General features: G+C 35.1%; 1 protein-coding gene across 2 annotated transcripts in view; it reads right to left on the bottom strand.

The window, feature by feature from the left end:
* Positions 1-2793: 2793 nt before the first annotated feature.
* CCDC138 (coiled-coil domain containing 138) overlaps positions 2794-26886 on the bottom strand; it is a 30096-nt gene continuing 6003 nt past the window's right edge. For both annotated transcript variants that reach the window (XM_056482989.1, XM_056482997.1), the window contains exons 7-15: positions 25803-25922; positions 24440-24517; positions 24256-24363; positions 21946-22110; positions 21101-21217; positions 19833-20022; positions 17375-17551; positions 4989-5127; positions 2794-3891 (exon numbers count right to left, since the gene is read on the bottom strand). In XM_056482989.1, coding sequence (XP_056338964.1) covers positions 3720-3891; positions 4989-5127; positions 17375-17551; positions 19833-20022; positions 21101-21217; positions 21946-22110; positions 24256-24363; positions 24440-24517; positions 25803-25922 — 1266 coding nt within the window. In that variant the 3' untranslated portion in view covers positions 2794-3719. The remainder of the gene's footprint in view (positions 3892-4988; positions 5128-17374; positions 17552-19832; positions 20023-21100; positions 21218-21945; positions 22111-24255; positions 24364-24439; positions 24518-25802; positions 25923-26886) is intronic.

The raw sequence follows: 26886 nt of genomic DNA, 5'->3' as shown, positions 1-26886 counted from the left end.
GATGGATGATGGTAGTTTTGGCACAACACACTACAAGATCCAGTACAACACATAAAGGTGCCTCTGCCCATCACAGTGTTCTTCAGTGGTGTGTAGAAATCAGGAAGATCTCAATGCTGCACAGCACTATTACTTTTACAGTAATTTCTGTGAGTTTTAAAAACATGTGAGCATTACATCATTCAGAGGAACACAAGGGGTCACTGCTCTTCCACTGCAGTCCCTTTAACCATTTGGAAAGTGGAAGATTACTAAATTCCTTCATAGATCAAAATTTCCAACTTTCTGTACTACATTTAAATACATTATCCTGAAGATAAATGCTTTTTATCTGATCATCAATCTCCAAAGCCATATAAGTTTTAGGTGAAAAATTCAGTATGTAATTAAAGGATCCAGTGTAACAGCTCTGAATTATGAGCTCTACTTTCAGCTCCTTCTAAATCTGTCTAGTAAGTTAAATCATGTATTTTAGACATTGATGCTGACCATGAATAGAAGCTCTTCAAAATATGTTGCCTTTGGCATAACTTCACCTTCCAGGTAAATTTATCTGCTACAAGAAATCTTGTTAAATTCAGTTATATAACATTAGAAAGAGATTCAAGCCAGTCATGCTCAGGAGAACAGGAAGGTAACTCTGAAATCCCACTTCCAGAACTTTTATCAGCTGGTGAAAGTCACAAATATGAAGAAACAGAGCACAGCTGTGCAGGTTGGGTAAAACAAGCCTACTTTATTCAGCTGTGCCAAGCTTCTGCAAATACAACTATCCCGTGCCCAGGGACCAATCTGTCTTATAGATTTGCTAAATCTACGCCTTGTAGATGAGGTCTGAAAAATTTATCAATAGGAAATCTTTGATAAACAGCAAGAGTGATTACATTTCCACAGTATTCAGGCTTGTAAGAAAAATAAGAGGAAATTATTTTTCTTCATATTTGGTAGTCTGTTCTGGTATGAAAACTGTCTCAACATGAAGAGATTCAATATTCTTGGTGACTTTCTCAACAAGGGGACTCTAACAGCTGTTCAGAAAAGCCAGCAAGACAAAATTGTGTCTTATCTTTCCTTAAGGCAACAGGTTGTGACTACAAGAAATTTTCTTTGTTTCATGCCAGGGATGGTAGTTCACTTCTGGAGAACTACACACAAGCAAGACAAGGCAGATTGTAGTCTATGTTCTGACTGATCAGCTCGCAGAAAGTGTGAGAGTTCCTTTTTTTTAATGGCAAGTGGTCATCACGTCTCTCGTGTACCCTCAAATTCTCTCACAAAAAATGGTTGAAAAATGATATTCTCTGGATGGATATTAATCCACCTCTTGACAGAGGTGTCTGGCATATTTAAAATAGCATACTCCTCTTCAGGGAACCAGAAAACTGAGATCACATACACAGTGTTTCCTTAGGGAATAGAGAGCTGCAGGAAATAGCTAGAGGTACAGTTAAATTTTTCAAATGTCTCTTCTCGTAGACAGTTTTCTGGAAGAAGGGTAAAGCAGAAGAAATTTAGATACTCATAGTATCTAAATGTCATAAAAGCAGAAAAACCCATTCTAGATTCCATCTGTGAGGGAAAGACAATACAAAGAGATGCCCAAAGTGTGGCAAACTTGACAGAAATCTATCCTTTCCAAAAGCCAAAACAAATCCACAAATGACAGCAGGGAATGCAACTGGCTTCCTCTATTCCCTTTCACCACAGAAACTGCCAAGGTACTCAGGGGGATGGGAACAGGATGGGGATGTTTGAGCAAGGTCAGGACAAGGGTTGGTGGGGACAAGTGGGGTGGGCTGGCTCAAAAGGCAGATGTTCAAGGGAGGGTGACACCTCTCACTAGACCAGGTGCCTCAGTGCCCCATCTAACCTGGCCTTGAAATATTTGTGTAAGACCAAAATGATCTAGTTTAATCCTTAGGTCATCAATATCATGCATTGATATTTAATAGATTGGAAAACCCTTTTATTTTGCATTTTTACAGAAAACTAACATTTAGATCATAAAAACTTGAAATTAGCTATGATTCAACTTTCCAGAACAATACTGTGTATAAACTACAAGGGACCAGTATTAAAAGCCACAGTGCAATTACTGGATGACTACTTTGTGTTAAATTGGGATCCAAAGGAAAGATTAGCAGATTAACAAACTACAGCAATGAAGGCTGAAAACTAAGAGCACAATCAACATTTCTGTGGAGATAAGAAACTAGGAACTTTCTACAGATTCTTCCAGTTACTGATTTTGTAGTATTTTTAAATGGCAGAAGATGGAGAAGCACATGAGGACTGGGAATATTCTTTCTAAATAATAGGAATTTGTCTCCAGCCTAAGGTATATGCAAGCTTTTGCACTGTTTGTAAATTTGACAGATATCCAAAACTACTGATGAAGAAATACTTATTTCAAAACATAACATTGTCAGAAAATGCTTTTAGCTATGATTAGTGTTATTTTAAAATTACCTGGAATTGGTTTCCTGCCCAGAGAGTGCACAGTGTTTGCTCTCTTCTAGACATACTTGGTGCCAAATCTGGTGTAGAGTCATTTCATAGAAAAGCTTGTTAGAAATGTTAAGTTGGATTGCTAGAAAAGTATTTGCAGTTAGAATTTCAAAGACCAGTTTGAATACTTCTGGTAAAAAATAAACAAAAAAACCTCTCAACAACAACAAAAAAGCCAAACAGAAACCAAACAAAAACAAAACAAAGCAAACAAAAAACAAAACAAAAACACCAAACCCACCAACCAAAAAACACCAAACCAAAAACAACCTAATAAATAAAAATGAGAAATAAAAACTCTCTGAAGTTTTATACTGATGTCAGTGTTAGTCAAAGACTGAAATACAGCAAATCTTCATGCTTTAACTGCATTTTCAATTTTACAAATATAGATTTTCAGTAATTACACTACAAAGTGGAAGACTAATTTCAATTTTAAGAAGTATCCTATTTCCAATTTGTAAGAACTTCTAAACACTGAACTGTGGCTGACAAAAATATATTCATACTCAGAAAAGTGGGTACTGTGAAGATGGTATTGCAATATAACACAAAATACAGGAGAAGCAGTAAAATACAGTAATTTTATGGTACAGATTACTATTGCCAGACATTTTAAGAAATGCTTTTATTTACATTTGCAAAGATATTACCATCCAAAGTTGCACTATACAAAGCAGATAAAATACTAAATGTTACTTAAATACAGGAAAAGATCAAACTCTAAGAAATTCTGAAACCAAACCAACAAAATTTCCCATTCAATACATCTAGTCATGTTAAACTAAAATCTAGTTTGCAGGATTATCAAAAGATACCTGTCTGCTACTTATTAACCATAAAATAAATTACAGAATTTATAAAACTCTCTCAAGAGTCAAAAGTAAATAAGTTTCATACCTGTAAGGAAAGATTGGCATTTCTGATCTGCTTACTCTAAGGATTCAATTGCTTACATTGCATGAATCATTCACAACAGCAACATTATTTCACTTCTCTAGAAAATATTGAAGAAAGCCACATCTAGCATATTACAAAGTTTTTCATTTTCCTTTTTATGAATGAGTGAAATATAAGTAAGAATCCACAAGATACACAATGAATTACACAGTACTGAGATGCTGCTTAACGTATTTATACAAATCAGTAAAAAAACCAACTCCAAATTTCAAGTAACAAAGGCAGTTGGTATAAATTATACAGATTGAAAATTAATCACTTGAGCTTAGACTGGGGGAAAGAGAGTTACTCCTCAAGAATTCCAAATTCAGCAGAATTGAGTTGAGGTTTATACAGAGGAAGGTGTGACCTGGATCTACAGTTCTACGTAGTTCTCGGAACAGCTGATGAAGACCAAACAATTTAAACATCTTCTTATTGCTTCTGCAAAAGATTTTGAATAAAATAATTGTCAATTGAAAATTGAGAGGCTTCACATAAGCAGTGAAGATTCTACAGAAAATATATTTTAATGAAGCAAAATGTGCATTATTTTGAGTATTTAATATATTTCTATATGTATGCTTCTAAGCATAAGGTTATCAATGCGTGGTGAGAAAAAACTGGCAAAAATTAACAAAAATTATAATTTTTCTTGAGTGATATGTACACATAGTATATGGAAAGATCACAGAAAGGCTGTAACAGGGCTTTCCACTCATGAAATAAGATTTCAGAGACAATAAAATTTTAAAAAATTAGGATTTATGAGCCAATTTAATTTTTTCACTAATAATTTCCTAGTAAATGCTGGTTATAGTTAATATTAAATTATTTTATAGGAAAACCTTTTTCCTAGAGCTCAATTTTATTCCTTACAAGAAATGAAAATCTCAGTTTTGTCAACAACTTTAAGTTCAATGTAAAAAATTACTAAGTTTAGACCTCCCCTCACATAAATGAAACAACTCTACCGAGCAATGTGCCAGTGAAACTCAGCAGCACATAACTATTGATATGATGACCTTTGTTACAATAAAATAATAAACAGTAAACAATGGGAACACCATTAAGAATACAAACATTCCCAAAAGGGCTAAATTGGCTCAAAATCTTAAATTTATTTTTTGAAGGAAATGAAAACTGATGAAGCTTGAATGCAAGTCAAAGATAAGACTAAATTTTCAAAGGAGCTTACTATTAAGTATCTGAGTAAAACTAGAAGTCTAGAATTCTCTTCTAATAATTCTAAGCATTTTTGTCACCTGCAGACATAAGGAATAATTCCTCTTTAAGTCTACATTGTGAGGCTTTTTTCTAGTTTGTACTCTGCAAATTGAACTAGATTTATGCACTAACTGACATTTCTCAATGACAGAAACAGTTTAAATTTTACTGCTAACATTAAAAGTCCAGCATTGTATATGGTGGAGGGAATCAACAGAAAAACAGAGAAGAGTTTTTATAAAAGAAAAAATATAAAGGTCACCAAGTTCATTGACCTAATAAAAGGTAACAGAATGAGGGTAATAAAGGATTACTTTATTCTGGAGAGTTTTTGCAGTATAACACTGAGCTTTTCCAAAACTGCAATATCTAGCTTAGAACTTTGAAGCAATACAGAGCAAGTCCGGAAGAAGGATTCGTTACTGCAAGCTTCCAGGAAAGGATGTAATGAACCTGGAAAAGAAAATCACTTTAAAACTGTATCACAGAGTTCAGTGCAGAGAAAAGTGTAACTGCTATTGATCCCTTTACAAAGCCTTAAATGCTTCATGTTTGCAATAATTAGAATGACCAAATACTTCAGTTTCTTCTAAACATGTGATGCAAAAGTCAGGTAAAATAAAAACTGAAAAAATGCAGGTTCCTAAGAATTCTGACACTACTGATCCTTGGATTAAAACAGTGTCTATTATCTTGAGAACAAAGGAAAACAGGAAACAGAACCATTTTAAACTCAAATAAAAATTCTTACACTGAAAATGTTTATGCAATGCTTATATCACGGCTCTTTCCTTTAGACCAAGGGAGGGGAACATTAAGCTGAGCAAAAAGACTCAGAAAGAAATACTTTAAGCTGCTGCAAATCACAAGGACAGGGATAGTACATATAAGAGACCATGTGAGACCTGAGAGTTTTTCATTATCAGCATACTGTCCCTGTACTTAGTTTCAAGAGAGGAAACACAGTAATTAAGAGGTAAAAGTAAGATCTGTACAATAATTAAATATAAACCCCTCTCCCTTTAAATAGTGGATGAGTTTTTATGTCACACTGAGAAACATTTCTCTCTACCATGTTCCCCAAAATCTAGTAACTTCAAAATAAGGTTAAATCTGTTCCCTGGTTATCTCATTCTTGGTTCTGATATTACATATTGATTTATAGCAAAAACATAAAGAAAAGAAGGAACAATTTGGTTTTTCTTAAAACACTTTGATATACTAACAGGGCATTTGCATTATCAGAATACACATGGGAGAAAGGTGTTTTAATTGCATAATGTTAAAATATTTAATGTGTTTCACTTAATAAGAAACTGCAATATGCAAATTACAGCATAAACCAACAAACAAGACATGAAGAAAAAGTCATATCCTGAATACTGCAATTTATAAATAGGATATCAAGATGTTTTTATCAGTACAAAGAAGGTTGGATGTATGTTTTGGCCAAAATTTTCCCTTTCCTCATTCAAGGACATACAGCTTATTAAATGTAACATGTAGCCTTGGAGTGAATTCAAGGTTTTAATTTATTTCAGAAGGTTTAATGAAATAAAATCTGAAAAAATACTACAGAAAACTGTATGAAATAGGGCTTAAATAAGAAATCTACTTGGCACTTGAAGTCAGCTTTAGAGCCTAGATAACTAATTACCTGAGCTGGGCATTTATGCTGAATATTCAGTAAGGCCCCAGTTATTCCTATTCCAACCAATGACCAAGTGCACCTCCCTGATATACAGGGAATTCATGAGACTTGTGGGCCTTTGCTGGTTTGTACCCTCAAATGAAGAGACTGAGAAACAGCAAATGCCTTTATCACAGATCAGAGAAACTATGGCTACACGTAATCTTTCCTCTCTTTTCAGCAGAGCTGCTTTGGCAAATTGATTTAAAATGCTGGACTCTACAACACACATGATGGAATGTGTGGATGACAATCATACAGATGCAGGATAATAACAGAGTTTGGTAGAAAGAGGCCAACCTTGCAGCAATAAAAGGCAACAACAACTGACATTCTATAAAGTTTGGAAAAGGCAGGCAGATGTTTCGTGGTTTGCATAGCTGAAATATGCTCTGTTCTTAACCCAAAGCAATGCAAAACAACAGTTATTCAGAGATATGCATTAACAAGGCAATAAATCACTATAAATTAATCTGCTTTTCTGTTTACATCTACTTCTGTGTTTCTTGCATTCTTTCTACTGTGTTCAATACACCTATGTTTTTATGCACCTTGTCCTCTCAGTTTTAGTACTACTTCCAGTTACAATTTGCTGTCTCTTAATGGTAACAGTAATAAATATAAAACTAGAATGAAAGTAAAGTAGAAAAGAATGCAATAATCAGAGAAAAAAAAATTTAAGTAAAGATACTATTTCTCATTTTATTTTAGCTTATGGTCTTCAAGGCATATCACTTTCAATATTTTTTTCAGCATTTCTGTACTTTCTCTGCAGGAGGTATTATTTTTCCAAAAATGCCATATTAAAAAACCTCAGGGCTATCTGTCAATTACAGCAAACAGAAAATCCTTAGATGAGTTCACCACATGTGCTACACTTAGTGATACGTGACTGACATACACTCAAGACTCAGTGCTCTTCAGAGAGCCACTGCTCTCTGTGACAGAACTCTGGGGTTATTAACTACATACAGCAGAATCTTAAACCTGGAAAAACAATTAACTAAAATTTCACTGCTGGTACAATGCTGTAATGCCCTAGTGAGTTTAACCTGTTAAAATCCATGAGAAGTGGTGACAAAACTATGAATGGAAACAGCAAATAAGCAAAGCCAAATGACCACAATCTACCATCTTGAGTGCTTCCTGACCAAATATTTCTATCACTGAAGAGTGAAGTAAAATTTCTGTATAACAGCAGGAAGAGGTAACCTTCTCTAAAGCAATGAAAATCAAGGCCTACAAATGATGTAGTCTGTAACTTTATGTTAAGTCTACAGAGCTATAAATTTATAGAAATTCTTCTAAAATTTGCTAGAGCTCCCACAAACGACTGCCTATTCCCAAAAACCAGAAATGGTTGGTCATACCAACCTGCAGTGCGCCACTGATGAACTTTGTTTTAACTACAAAACCCTGAAACAGTATCTCTTACTAAGCAAAGATGCTTATCAGAAAGGGAAGAATAAATAAATCTGTGAGAACATTGACCTTCAAGAAGCAAACTGAGAAAGGCTTTTCTTCTTTCTATTGTCTGTTAAGACAACAAAAGGCTTTAAAAAACGCATTTAGTGTGACTTCTGACTCATCTGACCTCTGATTAATGAGAGATCTAAAGGTAACAAAGACTGCTTGGATGAACAGGGCAACCCTACAATTTATTCCTATAAATACTCTTAAATAGCCATACCATGTTTTAAATTCCTTTTCTGCAGGGTAAACAAATACCATATTTAGCTGATCTGAATATTTTTTTGCTGCCCTGCTCTTACTGGTTCCTTAAACATATTACATTAAAAAAATAATACGCCCACACATACATGCATATATGCTGTAAGAAAGTTCTGACTTTAAATTAGTTTACCAACTAATATAAAAGACAACATTAATTTTAAGACAGATGGTATTTCCTATATAACAGAAAATGTAACACAGTAATAATGTCTAACAGTTTGCAAGTTCACATACAACCCAATTGAAAAAAGCATGTTTAAATGGACTTTCTGTACACTGTTTGCATATTCAATTCAGATAAGCTTTTGATGATTATACTCTAAGTAATCAGAAAATGAACAAAACTAATATATCATTTAAATACATCTCCAGCTGATTAACTAACTTAATAGTTAATAAAGCTTTACATTTTAAAATATTTTGGTGGCCTAGATTCTGCTTTTATTTAACTATCTTAGAAAAACATGATTAGAATTTATTCTGACAGGACTTTGTCACAATTTAAAATAATCTGCAAAAGCCTCCAGTGGTATACTTAAAAAACTGGAGTGTGCTATACTTGAATTAACTTAGCTTGATTGGTAGACTGCAACAAACAATAAGGAATTTATCACTGTTGACAGAATTCATATGAAATTTACCCTCAAAGTAATCAGTCACACACAGCATAAAGTCTCACCAGCTACAGTTACCCAGAAAATTCTTTTTCATACCTAAAGCTATGTCACTTAAGGAAATAAAATAATAACTCTAAGTTCATGTTTTAACCAATTAATGATTACAGTTTTGCCTCATTTTCTAATTGAGAGAGGATCTGCTGGGAGGAGAAGGCATCTCAGCAATGCAAGTGAATGATGCAGCGGTGTCTACTAGTGTGGAAAAGTTACCAAATACAAAAGTTAACTGTGCACCACAGCAGAAACACTTCAAAGGAAACAGCAACATCACTTGCTTATAACCAACTGCCTCTAAGAGTCACCTACAAGATTTGAACCATTTGCTGAATTTAACTTTTTCTCCTGTAATCAGTAGCCAGGACTGCTCAGTGTCAGTGTTTAGAGCACAGTGTAGGTGTCTGTAGGGTTTTGCTTCAAACACAATGACAAACTCTAAGAAAACCTTAACATAAATAAACATCACCTGGCATTACCTGTAGTTCTGTAACATTAGATTGCAAATGAGCAGGTATATAAAGTCTGAGCTCTGCCAATGCATAGATGTTACTCAAATGACAATTTTTATTTTCCACTTCCAAGGAAAGCTTTTCTTTATGGAACTATTTCAATTATGACATTACTTGAAAAAAAGCTAGCTAAAAAGTACAGCAGTTCTGATAGTCAAATACAAAACAAAATGCATATAAGAATATTTTTCCTACTTAAATAATTTCATGGAAAACTACAAAACTGGAAGCTTTTTATTAAAGGTATGCAATTTTAGTAAATAAGAGCAAACAAGATTTTACTTGAAAAAAATTGAATGTTCTAAAGATTTCAAAACTTAAATTGACTGGAAAGAGATGTGTATATCCAAATACTGATATAAACAAGTCCTTTTAACATCAAATACTTTTTGAAAGTTAGCATTCACAGCTACCTTCAAAATGATATGCTGCTAAAAACCACAATATTACCCTAAACGAATAGTGAAGCTTTACTTCCAAAATGGCTATTTGGCTCTACATAACTTTATATTTAGTGGTTCCTTCTATTTATTCCTTTGGAGTGGATGAGACAGGGGTCCAAAACTCAGAATGGTTAAGCATTACATGATTGTTACTAGAAGAGGGAGAAAATAATGACACCGATGTTATTTGTTATCAGAGAGGCGTACTTCACACTAAATTAATTCAAAGAATTCAAACTAAATTTTAAATTGATTAACAAAAATGTGTGCAAGTCTTGGTGTACTTGCTTGCTTTCAGCATATATAGATGGGTCCTAGCACTATCTAGACTGCATTTAACAGCTAGAGATCCTTTTCTGTGGTTAAAATATTAAATTAAAACATCTACTAATCCAACAAAATTATCCACTGTTTTCAGAAAAATGAATAAAAATTACAAAGGTAAGATAGGATAATAGAGGAAGGATTTCCTTTTAAATGGTTTGTATTTCAATGCTCATGCCACATAAGTGGTAAATCATTTCTATCACTATAGCTTCAAAACACAAGTCTTCAGGACAATTTCACATCTGCTTTTCACACAGGTGAGGGGAATCCTACCTTAATACAGTATTCACAAACATAACATTTTTAACCTTTCAGAGCTGCAGAATAAATTCACTTGAAAAGCCGCAGTCCTGCAAAGTTACAAGTAAAGATAATATGCTGGAAAATGCTGAATTTTAATCTGTTTAAGCATACAGGCATTTTTTACTCCATGCCTTCACTGCTTGTAGTCTGTAAAGTCTCAAAATGCTAAGACTCAGGAGGAAACATAAAAGTTCAAGTTTTTTGGAAAATTCTGAACACTGACTTTTTAGAATTACCCACAGAACATGCATGTTGTAGAACTCCTAGCATCAGTTATGGAAGCATTCCAGCAAAAAAGAAAAGAGAAGTGTCATATAGATAGTCCACATAAGAAGACTTCAGTTTACATGTAAATAAGCACAGCTTACTATGGACAAAATCCTTTTATCTTCCCTGGCTTCATTAACTTCCCTACAAGATGAGTACATCTGAACACAGACTTGGTTATCCACAACCAAAATATTTTCTTAAAAAAAAAAATTAAAATTAAAAGTAAGGTTCAGTGAATGTGCAAATACAGCTTGCTTTTACAGTTATTGAAGTTCTTCAGTTATGTCAATATGGTTACAAAATCACACTAAAGCCCTACCAGAATGTCCCATAGCTTATAGTAAACCTGAGATAATCATTCTGAGGTTCTTTTTCTTGAATGTGCTCCCATTTCGATTTAAGTACACACTAATATAAAAATATACTCTCTGCAAAACAGAAATAAGCTTGAGGACAAAGTACATTTAATTTTATTTAAAGCAAATGCCAGTGTTTTGTAATGCCCAGTAAGCAGGTAAGTTTTGATCTCATTGAATGAACTTAAGGTTGAGAAAGAGGAACCTAGCAATCTACCTGACAGCAGTCAGATATCACTGCAGAAGGAGTTTAAAATGTATGATGTCTTTGTACCAAAGTGCAAAAGGTGAAACTGAGGCAGGGAGCTCACTGCCAACCAATTTCAAATCAGGCATGAACCAGACTGCAGTTAACAACAGTATTTTTGAGAGGTGAATATAAACTCACTACATCATTTAAAACCCTTTTAACTGATACACATGTTAAAAAAACCACATTAAGCTGTGTGAGAAGACAGGAAGAACACTACTGAACCAGACTGCATATGACAAGTATTCAACTACAAGGTGATTTAATACCAATGATGTGATGTTCATCAATACCCACAGAACAAATTTTCTTGATGAGGTCATGCTACTTATTATTAGATTGTTTCCAGAAAATGTTTCAAGTCTGGTATTCAGGAATTGTCTCGAACAGTGTGCTGCAACTGCTTTCCTAGAAACACAATCTGTCAAGAAAATAAATTTGTAGTCCTCAGGAGGGAGCTTTGGGGTATGAAGATGCTCTGGAAGCCACTGTTTCATACTATAACAATCTGGATGGTTAGAAGTAACTATTACTTTAATTTTCAAACATTAATTTTAATAGTAATTTTAATGGGAAATGGTAAGAACTTTGATAAACAGTAAATACATTATATGCCATTTGACTAAACTGAAACACCAGCATGTAGCAGTTAATATGTTTTGCTCTCAAAATTTCAAAGGCAGAGCACTCTGCATTTGGAGAAATCTATCACAAGCCATTCAGCATTTAACAAAATACTAAACCTACTTTCTATGACAATTCTTTCAGAGAACACTGGTTTTAGATCTTTCTTCAGAAGGGTCATAACTTAGAGATGGGACTGAAAACCAAACACTATGGCCTGGAAGCCTGCTTTCCCTTAACTAAAGTAAGGAAACCTTCAAAAGCTGTGGACTGAAATCCCTCTTCCCTATTAAATAAGCAGGAATAGACATCTTACCCTTTCTCCCAATGAGAAGCAAAAAAAATGCCTTTATAGATCACTCACTAGATTCAAAAACCAAAAGGATCAAGTTGAATGCTATGGCACCCATCTGAAGCCTCAGATTCAAGGAAAAGAGCACCATGACTAAAATAACACTGCAGGATTTGTTCCCTTGATTCTGCTTTTATCTGTCAGTCTTTACAGTAAGGGAAAGATGGGCATCCTCCAGAAAACAAACATGGATTGAAATACTGGTAATGGGTATGGAGAGCAAAAAAGAAATTGAAGAGAATAAAACTGAACTGACAGTCCTCCTATCTGACCATGGAACAAGACAGGAACCAATGAGATGGCTACAGTAAAAATATAGCTATACCAATTTATACACCATTATGTACACTTTTAAGCAAAAATATTAGCAGAATGTAATAAGAGAAAAGAGATAAAATATCTTTGTGGAGTTGATTTACTATTGTCAGGTTTACAACAAGCTGTTAACTCTCACAATTTCAAGAAATCTATTACTTTCCCTGAAGAGAGCTGACTAAACCAACTGGACTGCAACTTAGGCCACTGAACTCATCTGAAAAAAAAATTCTCCATCATATAAACAACATGAAATACAACATAAATTATTCAGAATGATATAGTTTACCCTAAGAATTACCTACAATTTCGTATCAGTTACTTATTAAGTTTCTAGCATAGATTAAACTAAGCAATTTGCTAACAGAATGCAAGTGGTTAGGTAAGGACCCACACAGTTGCAAAATTTTGTTCTTCAAATCTACTAACAGTAAAAGTAATGAAGAGAATCCACAAAAGTACTGGAATATGGAAAAAGCCCCAGCACTATGAGAGCATAAAAGTAAACTGAAACTGAAGTTCTTTTGACACAAAGTAAACTGTCTGAAATTACTGCATAACATCTTTAGCAGTTCCTCTCACTCTTATGCCCTGAGGAGAATACTGACCTCAACTTTTTTCACCCCTGACATTTAAAAGTCAGCCTTTGGTCCAACTATGAATGAGTTTGTGTATGACAAGAACGATGATCAGTAGAACATTTTACCTCCTCCTTAGGGCTTAAGATTTTAGTAAAAGAGGTGAGGCAAACAAAGATTGGCATATATATATATATTTATACCACACACATACATATATTCTGTATATTTGACACACTGTTACAATTCCAAATATGTTAATGATTGGGCATACTAGGTCTGGCTGAGTTAATTTTCTTCACAGCAGCCCTCAAAGTGCTGTGCTTTGTATTGGTAGCTGGAAAGGTGCAGGTAACATACCAGTCCTTGGCTACTGCTAAGCAGTGCCAGCACAGTGTCAACACTGTCTCTCTAAAATTCCCCCTCACCAGCAGGCTGGGGTTGGGAAAGATCATGGCAGGGGACACAGGCAGAACAGCTGACCCAAAGTGACTCCCTCCAATACCATATGGAATTTGCTCAGCAATACAAGACAAGAGAAAAGAGGAGGGTGAAGGCAATGTGAGAAGGGAAGGGGGCACTCCTTATTTATGACGCCTTCTGGAGCAAACTCTATGCATGCTGAAGCCCCACTTCCCAAGAAGTGGCCAGACACTATTGATGGAATATTTTGGTTTCCTTTGGTTCCATGTGTGGGCTTTGCTTTTGCTTTAATAACCTGCCTTTATCTTGACCCACAATTTATTTCTTTCATCTTATTTTCTTCCCCCTGTTCTGCTGAAGAGGGAAGTGTCAGAGTGGTTTAGTGGGCACCTCATGTTCAGCCAGGGCTGTCCCACTATATTGGAACAAAATAGTGGGATTACTTTTTTCAGAATTATACAATGGCATGGAAACACACAGATGTCTGGGAAATAAAAACTTGATGCAACTAAGTTTCAAGAAACACATACAAATTAGCTTCCTAGGGTTACCAAAATCTTCAACATTTCTTCACAGAATTCCACAAGTGTACTAGCTAGACAGGTACACTAATATTATCCACCCTTGTACAGAGGAGATGAAGAAAGAAAAAAAGTACTGTGGAATGTCACCTTTCAGTCCTCTATCATTTCCCATCAAAATGTTGGTGTCAGGACTCTCAAAGATTGTCGAATGCTTAACTCCTGAAGACATGGACTGCATGAAAGGCTGTCTGCCAGTAAGATCCACAACAGTGAGACTTATTAATTTAAATTTGCCATTAAAGTCTTGAACATAGATAGAAAAAAGATGATACTAATGCCTCAGCTGTTGCACTTGACATCATATTATCAGTAAGTGAAGCACTGTCAGTGTTGTGTGAATTGGCAATGGAAACCTGGATTCTGAACCCACTGTACCAGGCACACTATGAAGCCAAAAGCAATTACTCGGATCTAAATTCTAAGAACATGCAAACCAATCCAAATCTGCTTAAGCAGTCCAGCAGACTCACATTCTAGGTTCCATCAAGACAAATGTCTGTCTTAGAGTAACAGGTACCTTCAGAGAGACCCCAACACATTAGAGAGCTGGGCAATCACCAACCATGTGAAGTCTAACACTGCGAAGTGCCAGATTCTGCACTTAAGATGGGGCAACCCTGGATGTCCAGACAGACTTGGGAATGAGAGGCTGGAGAGCAGCACTGGGGAAAGGGACCTGGGGGCCCTGGACAGCAAAAAATTGAACATGAGTCAGCAGTGTCCTGGCAGCCAGGAGGGCCAACCCTGTCTTGGAGGACATCAGGCCCAACATCACTAGCTGGGCAAGGGAGGGGATTGTCCCATTCTGCTCTTCCGTGGGGCAGCCTCACCTTGAGTGCTGAGGGCAGTTCTGGGTGCCACAATATAAAAAACCACATTAAGGTATAAAGGAATGTTCAATGCAAGGCCATGAAGTGAAGGGTCTGCAAAGGAAGCTTTATAAAGAAGGGCTGAGGTCACTTGGTCTGTTCAGACTGGAGAAGACTGAGGGACAACCCCACTGCAGTCTTCAGTACAGGGAAGAGGAGGGGCAGACACTGATCTCCTCACTCTCATGACCAATTGAGGAAATGGCATGAAGCTGAGTCAGGGGAGCTTTAGGTTGGATATCCATGGAAAGGGTGGTTGAACACTGGAACAGGCTCCTCAGGGAAGTGGTCACAGCACCAAGCCTTCCTGAATTCAAGAAGCATTTGCACAATGCTCTTGAGCACAGGCTGTGACTCTTGAGGCGTCCTGCACAGGGCCAGGCATTGGACTTGATAATCCTGATGGGTCCCTTCCAACTCAACACATTCTGTGATTCTGTGATTCTTCACATGCAGCTTAAGTAACTATCCTTAATATATGAGGGAAACTTAGGCTTCATTTCTGAATCATGAGAAAAATAATTTCTTCCAGGGGAGAGGCCCTCAGGACCTAAGATAAGCCTGGACTGCATAAAAACATTAGTGTTCACTGCTTATTATAAAAAAAAAAAAAAAAAAGGTAAATGCAGTTACAGGGAGTAGTACTGCAACACAGTAGTATTTCGTATCTGATTCACATTTTTCAGTCTGGACAACTGAGATTCAAATCTGTAAAAATGCCTCATAAAAAAAAAAAACAACTTAAAAAATAAAGTTATAGAAAATTATATGCCGGAAAAAATTCTACTAGTCTTTTTTACAATTTAATTTCTAATTGATTCATCTCTAAAGGTATTATTTTTGAGCATTGTAACACTTCTGTAAAGACAGAAAATTACTGCAACAAATTGAGAGAATGACTAGGATGGTATATATATTACATAAAAAAATGGAAGTCTAGGCTTTGCTTCCTCTTGATTGAATACTGTCTCTTTGGGTAATTTAACTTCATATTTTAGTATACAGCCACTACCTTTGTCTTCATATTTAGGGCTGAACATGAATACAGCTTTAAAACTGAGCATGAATTCCTGTTTAACACAGAGAGTTGTCTTCTGAACAGTCACTGCCACCTTCCATAGTTTGTCTTTTAATGACTTTTAATCGAAAACTTACAAAGGAATGAAAACACAATTTCCCATCAGCAACACTATTTCTCATTGTTAACAACTTCTTGCAAAACACTGTGTATTGGAAGAGAGCAGAACATGCCTGATTTGTGTATTGGTAATTTATTCTATCGAAGAGTAAGGCTCTAAATAAGGTTTTATATCCAGCTGCCAAGAAATAATTTTCAATCAAATGACAATTTAATTAAGCAGTGCTCTTCCTTCCCTGATTTCACATATATAGAACTTCTCTAAGAAGAAGAAAGCAAAATTTGACTCTCACAATATATCTTCATTATTCTTCAAACTGCAGGCACTTAAGTGTATCAGAATATCTACTGCTGGGTAACAGAAGATGTACATTACCCAAATAAATACCAAACACTGTCCATCTTGCTTAGACTGTTATCTTTGGTTGCTACAAAAGTGTTTTTTATCAATGCTATACCATCCCAAGTCAAACATGCTCTCTATTTAACTAGTACAATACTTCCAAAACAATACACATTTCTGTTCTTAAAGGCAGTGAATAATTTTATCTTAAAAAACCCAAAACACTCACAAGGTTTATTCAACATGGCATTGGAATGTGTTACTACCTTCATGCTCATCCTATCAATTGATCCTTACCTGTATCACCTGGAAAAATGCTGTGACAAATAAGATTACTAATGCTTTTCTAGGCCCAAAGCACAGTAAAATTCAGCAAAACATAATCATCTTGGCACAGTAAAATTCAGCAAAACATAACCATCTCATCTAGAAATACCATTTCCAAGCACTAGAAACTGAAAAATGATTTGGGATGAGCTGCTCATTCAAAATAGGAAAGAATTAAAATAGAACCTATTTTTTATCTCCACCTTCTGGCAGGTTTTCATGATTTAGCTTCCCTGGCACAGTCTGACTTCAAAGATAAATATCAGCAAGGCAATACAGTGGAATAAACTGAAAAGCCAAAGAAAAAATATCTGCAAAAATTCACAGCAAGAAATAAGAAAGTAACCAGGACTAAATACAAAACACAGTGGCTGAGATGGAGAAGAAAGCACAAGATGACTCAGAAAAAGACAAACAATTTGAAAGTACAGTTTATGTCTTTACTGAATGCACATGATACAAAGAATTGCTTATAGTAAATCAGACTATTTAAACAGTTTTTGCACTGTATTTTTATACTGCTTTTACACTGGTTTTATGCTTTCCTCATCTGTTTTCATCATGATTTTTTTTGTAATTACCCAAATTTACCGGATTCCACGGTCATCTGAAGTAATCCATCAAGAGCACTGGAAAGCAGACTTGCACTGGATACTTTCAAGTGACTTAATATGACAGGCACACATTGGTATTCCAAAAATAAGGCCCTCCCTTCATCTGTCTTCAAGTCTACACGAAGGGACTCAAATGCCTGAGCCAGGATATCCACTGAAAATATCAGAATACAGGCAATAAATTTTCTATAATCTTTGTTTCATTAAATCATTTGAACAACTGACAGTTACCACGGCAGATACACAGTTAAAAGTTAAATAGCTGAAAATATTAAATTTGCTATTTAAAGACACTCTCTGCCTATTTTTACTCCTTAACAATTTATTGTGAGTAGAGAAAAAGACTACCTATAATTCATATGCTTAAGAAAAATGTACTCACAAATATAAAGTCCTACAAATATTTTGTTACAGAGGAAAGAAAACACAAACTCACATAGTTTGAGGCAATGTTGGTTTCAACATATGGGAAACCTCTATTAAGGGAGTCAGTGGCTGTTTTGTCTGAGTGAGAGCAATTATTTTCATGAGAGCAACTAGTCCCATTCCTTCTATAAAAAGCTGTAGTTTCAGTATAAACATTTTATACTCTCATCCATTGTGAAAAATTATACAAAGGATGTAGATTAAGTGAACCAATCTATTTTCTTAACTTCCTGCTGTCAAATCTTCCTCAGTATCTTAGAGTTGCACTGATCATCTGGAGCACAGAAAATTAAGTAGAAGGAAACAATTTATCCTACTGCATTAAGTTTAACAACGGTGCCATCTGCTGGATACTGACATTTTGAAGGAATGAGGACATATGTTCAAACCAAATCTGCCAGTTTATCACCAGATCATTAGTGCCATGTGGTCAGAGTGATCAAAATTCATACATGGTGATATCTGACATATGTTTAACAACAGATCATATTTTCTGTGTTACAAAAGCCAGCAGTAAAAAGCAACCATGAGAAGCTAAACTGATTCATTTTAAGAGTGCTCATCTGCTTAGGGTAAATCAGTCTCTGCACTGACTAGTTTTTTATTTTAATTCTTCTTGCATTGCTTTTATCAAACATTCCTAAAATGTGAGTCTTAAATTTAGACTAATTATCATGCTTCACCAAAATATGTTGACTGAAATAGCTCCCTCCAACAGCTGGAACTCTGTGTTAGTTCATGAATGATGTCAGAATGGTCTTCACGTTTTAATCCTGTGTTTACTATAAATACTCAATATAAATACTGCACAGATCATTAAGCATAAAAACATACTAATCTGGTTAAACATATAACCCAGAAGCACAACTTCTGTGAATAAAACCTCTATTCATTACGCATTTAAAATCTCTGGCATTCCTGTTTCATGTCAAGCAGGGTGCTACAGATTGTAGCAATTTTTGTGACGTGGATTTCTGCTGTCTAAGACATGTCCCAAAATTTAACATATTTCACGAAGAGGCAAAAAAAAAATCAGATGCCAAAGCAGGCATGTGATTTTGACATTTTGGCATGGTATTTCAAGAGTATTTTGAAAATTAACATCTCTGTAATCTGTATGAATCTCCTCATGTAATTGACAAAAAAACATGTTACTTGTAAAGATATTTTAAAAAACAAACCAGTCTGAGAAAAAATGGGAGAAAAATAGAAACACGGAATAATTTAGGTTGGAATCTAATCCAACCTTCCTGTCAAAAGCAGGACCATCTCTGAGGTTAGATTGCTCAGTTTTAACCCCACTAAAAATTACTTGCTATCGTAACAATCCATGCTTTTAAAATGTCTTTGAAAAGGGGAAAAATAAGTGGTTAGTACCACAGAGTTGGTAAAACATTATAGAGATGTTTGTTCTTATGCTATGTGAAATTTATTCTAGAAATTCCTAGTTATAGAAAGAATTATTCTAGAAATTCCTAGTTATGCAGGCACACAGTATTGCTAAGTTGCTGCAGGTAAGCAGCAATCACATCTTACGCCTGCTCTTAATGATATAGAATCACTTTTCTGCCTGACTTCTATAAAAAAGGATCTGCAACATCTTGCTCCCTGTTTCTCTTCTGAAGAGAACACTTCATTACTGAAAGTAGCAGTTAACAAATCAGCTGAGAGTTATCTTATTCTTTGAGTTGTATTTTACACATCTTTTCTCACACTGTCCCGACAATCTGATTCTTGTAATATTGCAGTGTGTACTTTGAAACCTTTATCTTCTTCCCCCTCTTCAGAAATGCTGACTTGTCTGACAAATCATCACATTAAAAAAACCATATAAATACTAACATAAAGTTAAAAATAGCAAGATGCATACTTGTCTAGTTTGCTTCACAATACCCAAGTAAAATCACACTTCACTAATAAAGTATAATAGACTGTACAGTGTCATTAAAATGTTTTTTTCCAGGCACATGACTGAAATAGATAAATTATGTAAAAAAATCTTGACTTACCTTGTCTCACTGTTTTAAGCACAATCAAAGTTGACAAAAACCTCAGAGGCATACAGAAACTCTTAAAGAAAGCTGCTGACTTTGATTTACTTTCTGTAGACTGCTCAGAAGAACTGTGTGGGTTTCCCTTACTCACTATGCCTTTGAAAATATCTTCACCAAGTCTCCTCATGGTTGATCTTGTTGCATGCTGCTTCAAATAGTGCATATAGTTAGTGCAAACATTAAAACTGAACATACATGTGTTCTTCATGCAATTAAATATTAAATTGCAAATTCTTTGACCAGGTATGGGAATATAAACAGTACAGGAGACACTGCTATGTGTTCCAAAAGCAGCTGAATAATATTAACATGGTGTCTTATTAACACACACACTTCAGCAAGAGACTAATTAGTGAGGGTCCTGGATACTCTGTTATTTATACCTCTGGTTCCAGAAAAAGCTGTTTCACTAAACTCAATTTTGTAAGCTTGCCTGAAGTTATATCCTTTGAAAGCATCTACAGAATCAAGATCTAAATATGAAGCTTAAGAACAGGTAACAGGTAACATCCATTAGATTTTTATCAATTCTACAGAAGTATTTCCACAGAATCAAAATTCACAATGTGCTTGTTTAAAATACAGTTACTTAGTAGAATTAAACCCAACATCTTACTATTGTATTGAATTTAAACTCAAGATATTTATGAAGTTTCTAGCATTTGATTTAGTAAATGAACATTGACAGCACCCTGCTGGGTCTACACAGTAAGACTACTGTCTTTTTCTTCATTGTATTGCTAAATATTTTCTTATGGCAGTCTAGTGAAAAAGAGGAAGGAATGTCTTGAGGTTAGACACCAAGCAGAGGACAGCAAAACCAAAATTTCTTCAGTGCTTTGCCACTCGCTTCCATCACTTTCAACGAATCTCATTCATAAAATACACAATAAAATAACTGCCTTCTCTAGAGCAAGTTTTGTTAATGCATATAAAAAAACACAGCTTCAGATGTGCTTAGACATCACAAAAGAGATCACAAACATTGGAAAACTACATTTAGATACACAATGCAAAATTTAAATTTAACTTGAAAAATAATTTGTTTTCATTTACCACCTGTCTGTGGTGAATACTATGTATACATGTTTTACAAAGACAGCAGATTATTTTTTATATGCTACCTGAAAACATCCATTTTTCATATGTATTTAATATGCAAAATCCATTAATCTTCTTTGATTTTTTAAAAAAACATACTGCACGAGGACTACTTGTTTTACCTGCATATCAGTGTCTAACTGCCTTATAGACCAGTAAATAAATTTAATCACAGGCACATGCAGTTTAGGATTCACATATGGCATCCACTGGAGCTGCTCAGTAACTATAGGTAAAACCTGCAAAAATATACAAAAACAGAATTACATGCAGTGTATGAATATTCTATAAGCTAAGTGTAATTGAAAAACAAACAAAAAAACCCTCTTAACCTTCTCTTGGATTTTATCAGATGACAAGATCCAGTACAGCTAACAGAATTATACACAGGTTTTAAATTTTACATAGGTTTACATGTGGGAGTGGAGATGCATGTGAGCTCAATCTCAGTAAATCCAATCACAGCGGCTACAAATCTAAATGAATAAAAGAAAGTGAATTTTCTGAACACCTCACTGATTTCTAAATCTTAGTATCACAAGAAAAAATAATAGAGGTGTTGAAATACAGCATAACATCACCTTTTACTGATAAATTAATTTTATTGATACATTGATATTTTAATACCTAGACAGGCATAAAAATATTTTATATTTGACCTGTTATCTCCTTAAAACAATGTATCACACATAAAACACAAGGCAAGCTATCACCTCACAGAAGTCACTTGAAATAAAATGTTGAAACTCTTAGGTCGAGACAGGACACCATACTTTTTATCAAAAATTATCTGTATGCTTTACAAATGACAAATTATCTCTTATATCTCACAGCTGGAATGAACAATGACTTACTAACAATTATTTTGTTTTAATTATATCCTGACCTGTTATACTCTCAGAATCATTTAAAACACACTGAAATCTGAAAACATATTAACACAAGCAAACAACCCAAACCCCTTTACCTTCAAACACTTTTCCTGAGTACAGGAGTGCTTTGAGCTCTGGGTAACCAGACATTTATGACTCCCCTCTCTCTCTTCTTGTGTTTTTATTTTGCTAAGATGCTGGTCAGAGATCCAATCCATAAGATAAGTTAAGAGTTCATAGACTTGTGAATTCAGTGGTAGCTGTAATATATTCACAATATCAGATACTTCAGCTTTCAATTTAATGGTTTTTCTAAGCTAAAACAGAAACAGACTGAAATACATGAGAGCACATTAGCTATGAAATATTATACATATTAGAAAGAATGAGAATTTTATGCCTGATAAAACCAGAGAAGTGATTTACTGTAGTGTGAGCCTGTGGAAAATGAATCCAAGCAGACAGTGATCTTGAACAGGCCATGTGTGCTCTGCTGGCCTGACACATACAGTTTGAGAATCCCATATAACATTAATGTAACTGTAACTTACAATATCTCTGGGAAAGGTAAATGCTATGCAGATCTAAGGTTGGAAAGTGGCAGTCCTGACTGGAAGACCACTGCACATCAAGGAGTCAGAGATCCACATCACAGTTACGTTGAGCAGGTGCAGTCTGTGCTGTGCTAAACAGACCAACCTACTGCAGAGTTTATCCTGTGCTTGGCTGCAGGATAAACTCAGGCAGTTCCCTCTTGGTACTGCTGATCCTGACTGGCCTTGCCCTTGTCTAAAAGGGCAACAAGTTCTCCTCTCAAGAACATCCTTCATGAACAGAGTTGTTTTCTTGCAAGACAATTATATAATATGTTGAGTAGCTGAAAAGGAGGGGCTTCTCTCAATGGACAGGCTCTGCTCAGCATTCCTTGGGAAAAGTCCAGGCTCCATTTTGATGCTGCACAAACACAACGTTGCCAGCATCTAAAGGGACACAAGACTTACTCTCTATATTCCTCCTCTTATTCTGTCTTATTAAAATAGCCATTTAACTAAGCCATTTGTTATCAGGCCTTTCTTTCAAAGACCCAGAAGGAACCCTGCAGGGTTTCCTTCTCTCTCCCTCACAACTCACTCCTCAGTGCAAAACAAACACCTATTGTGATGGTTTTTGGGTGTGAAAAACATATATCCATAATTTATTTTGTACTTGGTCAAATGGTAGTAAAAAAACTTGGAAAAAAAATTCACATACAGAATCACTACACTTTATACTTTAGACAAATGAATTACAGGAGAAAACAAGTCTTGAATGCCTTTCATATTGGGAGATTCTTATTTCAATGCACGAGACCTACTTTGTTTCATTTCATGCAATCCACTGTTGATAAATTTAACTGGGTAACTAGCATAGTTTAAAAAAAGAACACAGACTTGATGAAACTCTCATCTGGGCTCTACTACACTGCAATGAAATACTCTACAAAAGAAATCCAGAGATACCTGAAAATGGGCTGCATGAACAGTTTCCTAAAGACCTCAGAAGTTTTCTTCTACCTACCTTCAGGTAACTCTTTTCCTCCTCACTCAGAACTGTAACTACTGATACTATTTGTATTTCACATGCAATCAAAGTATGCTAAAACCTATATAAAGAGAATTTGTTAGGTATATATAGACAGGACATTTTTATGCAACTAGACCTGTCAGATTGAGGGGTGTGAATATTTTTCTCATTTCAAAGTTTCCCTCTAGTCAGAAAAAAAAAAGCATAACCAGCTGGGAGATGCTGGCAGAGTAACACCATAAATGGAATTACATGGAGACACAAAGAATTTCATTACGTGATGTTAGAAGGTTTTTTATGGAAAAAAAGTTATTTTTTGAACTGTGAACAAACACTGTATTTAATCTCTGTCTTTCCCTAAAGATTACTTCTCAAAAAAATAATAGTAGCATACCACTCTTGGTTTAGAAGATTAAGTTTCTCTATTAGATACTTCTAAAAGATTACTTTTTATCTGGTGTTATTCATAACGATAGTGCTGTACTGTAGCAGTAACCAGAATGAGTCTAAGATTTGTTCTGACACAGCAAAAGAAACCTGTGACAGTGGACACGGGTTACAATTCTAACTGGCAAATGAAAGACAACATGATATGGGGAGGAAAACTTGCCGTATAAATAAAAATCTACACATATACATACACACAAGCAACATGAAATCCAAGACATTTTTAGCAACAAACTTAATTCTTTGTTAAGTGTGGGTTTTCCCCCAATATAAACTGTTTCATAACTCATAAAATTAAAAGCTACATTTTGTAATTTCTAGCAGATGCACAGAGAATGTTACACTGCCTAATGTCTTTTGAATGAAAAGATTCAAGACTTCTGCTTAATTCTTACCGTAGCAGTTTTTGATGTTGCCACTTTTTCCTGTTTCACAGGTTTGCTTTCATTCATCACTTGACATAAAACATTAGATTTCCGTACCACTGAAAATTCATACTTCCTCTACAACAAAATATAACAATGAATTATGTTGCACTGGTTTCCTATAAAAGCAGGTACATGTAAGAACAAACCTTACTTGTAGATTCTCCAAACGAGCTTGTACTCTTCGTGCTTGATCTTCCAACTTCTTGTTCAAGTCAGTTACATCACATAACTGCAAGAAGCAGAAAATATTAAACTATCTGTAAATTCAAAACTCCCATCTTGACTTAATTAAAACACTGAAGGTAACTTAATGTTGCTGAGCAGCTAAATTATTTAAGTTCAAGATTTTTCTTATTAGCATGAAAAGTGATAGAAACAAAATCATCATCCACCTCCCTCAAAAAATTACAGGATTATAGACTGGTTGAGATTTGAGAGCACCTCTGGAAAACATCTGGTCCAACCCCCAACTCTGAGCCAGGAAGAACTGGCTGCTATGTCCAGACAGCTTTTGAACAGTTCCAAGGTGTGACACTCTTGTCACCTCTGTGGTGACAGGATAAATAAGACAGCAGCACTATCTCTTTGTTGACCTGCAGCCCAACCTTTCAGAGTGCAGGGGAAGAATAAGCACTACAAATGACACTCTAGATACACAGGCATTTCACATTTGATTACTTTTCATGAAGAAGTGACAAAAATGCGCGAATTTAAGAATGTTATCATAGTCCTGTTAATCCGGAAGATGGTTACTGACCATGCTAAAAAGCCCTCAGTTTGCACAGCAATGCAAAGATTTCATAGTGAGAGGAAGTAACAAGACAGATGGGTTGCATCAGAACCATCAACATCCTAGCAGTTAGGTCTGACCTTCTTAAGGGAAAGCATAAGGCTCTGCTGTAGATTCTGAATCTGTATTCAGATTATCAGAATATCAATTAGTTCAATGAATAAACAATGCTCAAATAATTTAGATAATGTGTGTATCACCATTTTAGATCAGACTTAAGTCATGTCAGACAAATTCCTACTCTATGCATTACTATGAAACACCATTCTAGTTTACAAATTGAGAAAATACTGCCTACATTAAAATTTGCAAAAGTAACTGAAAACACTGATCAAACATGGCGTAGAAAATAAACATTCCACTTTTTATTTAATAGAATCAGCATAGCAATTTGGCACAGCAAATCTGCACAGGCTGGATTCCATTATGTCATAAAATACTTTCTCTCCATCCATTCTCAATGGATTTTCCCCTCCTCACAATTAGCTGCTGCTACTGAGTCAGTGGAATAAATCTTACTACTTTTTTATACTGTAAAAGGTCAGAAAAGCTAAATTTCAAGTACTAGAAACAGGTGAGGAAAAAAGTACTTTCTTACAGTCATTCATACAATTCTTGTCTTAGAGAAACAAAAAGTTGGCAATCTTGCAAACTCAAGCTGCTCAAATATTTAAAATTATTGACTGTGACTTGCAGAATTATTTAAAACAGGAAATAATTCTACCTGTTTTCTTAAAGAGTCATTCACTTCCTTCAAGCTTTCAAATGATGACTTCAGCCTCCTATTTTCTTTAGTTATTTCTCTCAAGGCTTCTGTCAGCTGCTTAACTTCTGCCTCATGTTGCTGCAAAATTATCAAATTTAAGAACATGTTTTAAAAGAGACTATTCTAGAAACAGTAAGTTTCACTTAAATGTTAAAAGAGTCTGATAAACTTTCTAATATGAAGTTCTTCATGTCCAAACTTGCATGTTCAGTCAGCAGTGAGAAAAACAAGATCTGTACTGCCTATTAAGAAGGATCTATACAGAAACTGAGAGCAACATGTACAGCCTATAGCTCCTATTGCTGCCTATTCTACCCAGACCAACTGTGTACATGTGTATTTCTCAAAAAATTGAGATGAAGGATGCGTTTGTGACCTAAAATCAATGACAAAGCTTTTACTAACAGCTTGCTCTTCCAAATATTTACAAAAAATTGTGACTACGTTTTGAGGTTTCAACTCATGTTTCTGGCTTTGCTTACTCTGAATCATGCAGAATGAGAAACTAATCCCATGCCTTGCAGAGACTGGGGCTCTGGTTTACAACACAAGCATATAAATTATTAAATACAACATGCATATCCACTGCTGTTCATCTCTTACCCCTGAAATCTGTTTTATGTTTAATCTTCTCTGGACCTTAGATTTAAGTATCTCAGATTTGGTAAAATAGCAAGGTTTTTTTTTGGTTTTTTTTTTTACAGAAAATATCCCAGCTTTCATTTCTTCACTTCCATGAATTCATTCTTCTTCACTATTCTTTCTTTTCACACCTCCAGATTTAGGTTGGTCTTCCTCCAAACTTGAGTGTTTGTTTGCTAGTACTCTCTGCAATAGGTGTTATGTCATAAGATCCCAATGTGTCTTAAAGCATTCCCAAGGAACTCCACTGCAACTACAGCTAATGCAAAGACAATAGTTTAACATACACACAATTACAGATAGACCACATCTTCTTCTCTAATATTGGTCACATAGCTTTCACTATTTTGCAAAAATTATCTTTTTCTAACTTGTCACTGTAAAATGTACTACACATCAG

This window comes from Oenanthe melanoleuca, chromosome 1 (assembly GCF_029582105.1).
Source record: "Oenanthe melanoleuca isolate GR-GAL-2019-014 chromosome 1, OMel1.0, whole genome shotgun sequence".
Classification (NCBI taxonomy): Eukaryota; Metazoa; Chordata; class Aves; order Passeriformes; family Muscicapidae; genus Oenanthe; species Oenanthe melanoleuca.
This window is presented reverse-complemented; position numbering and strand designations above follow the sequence as displayed.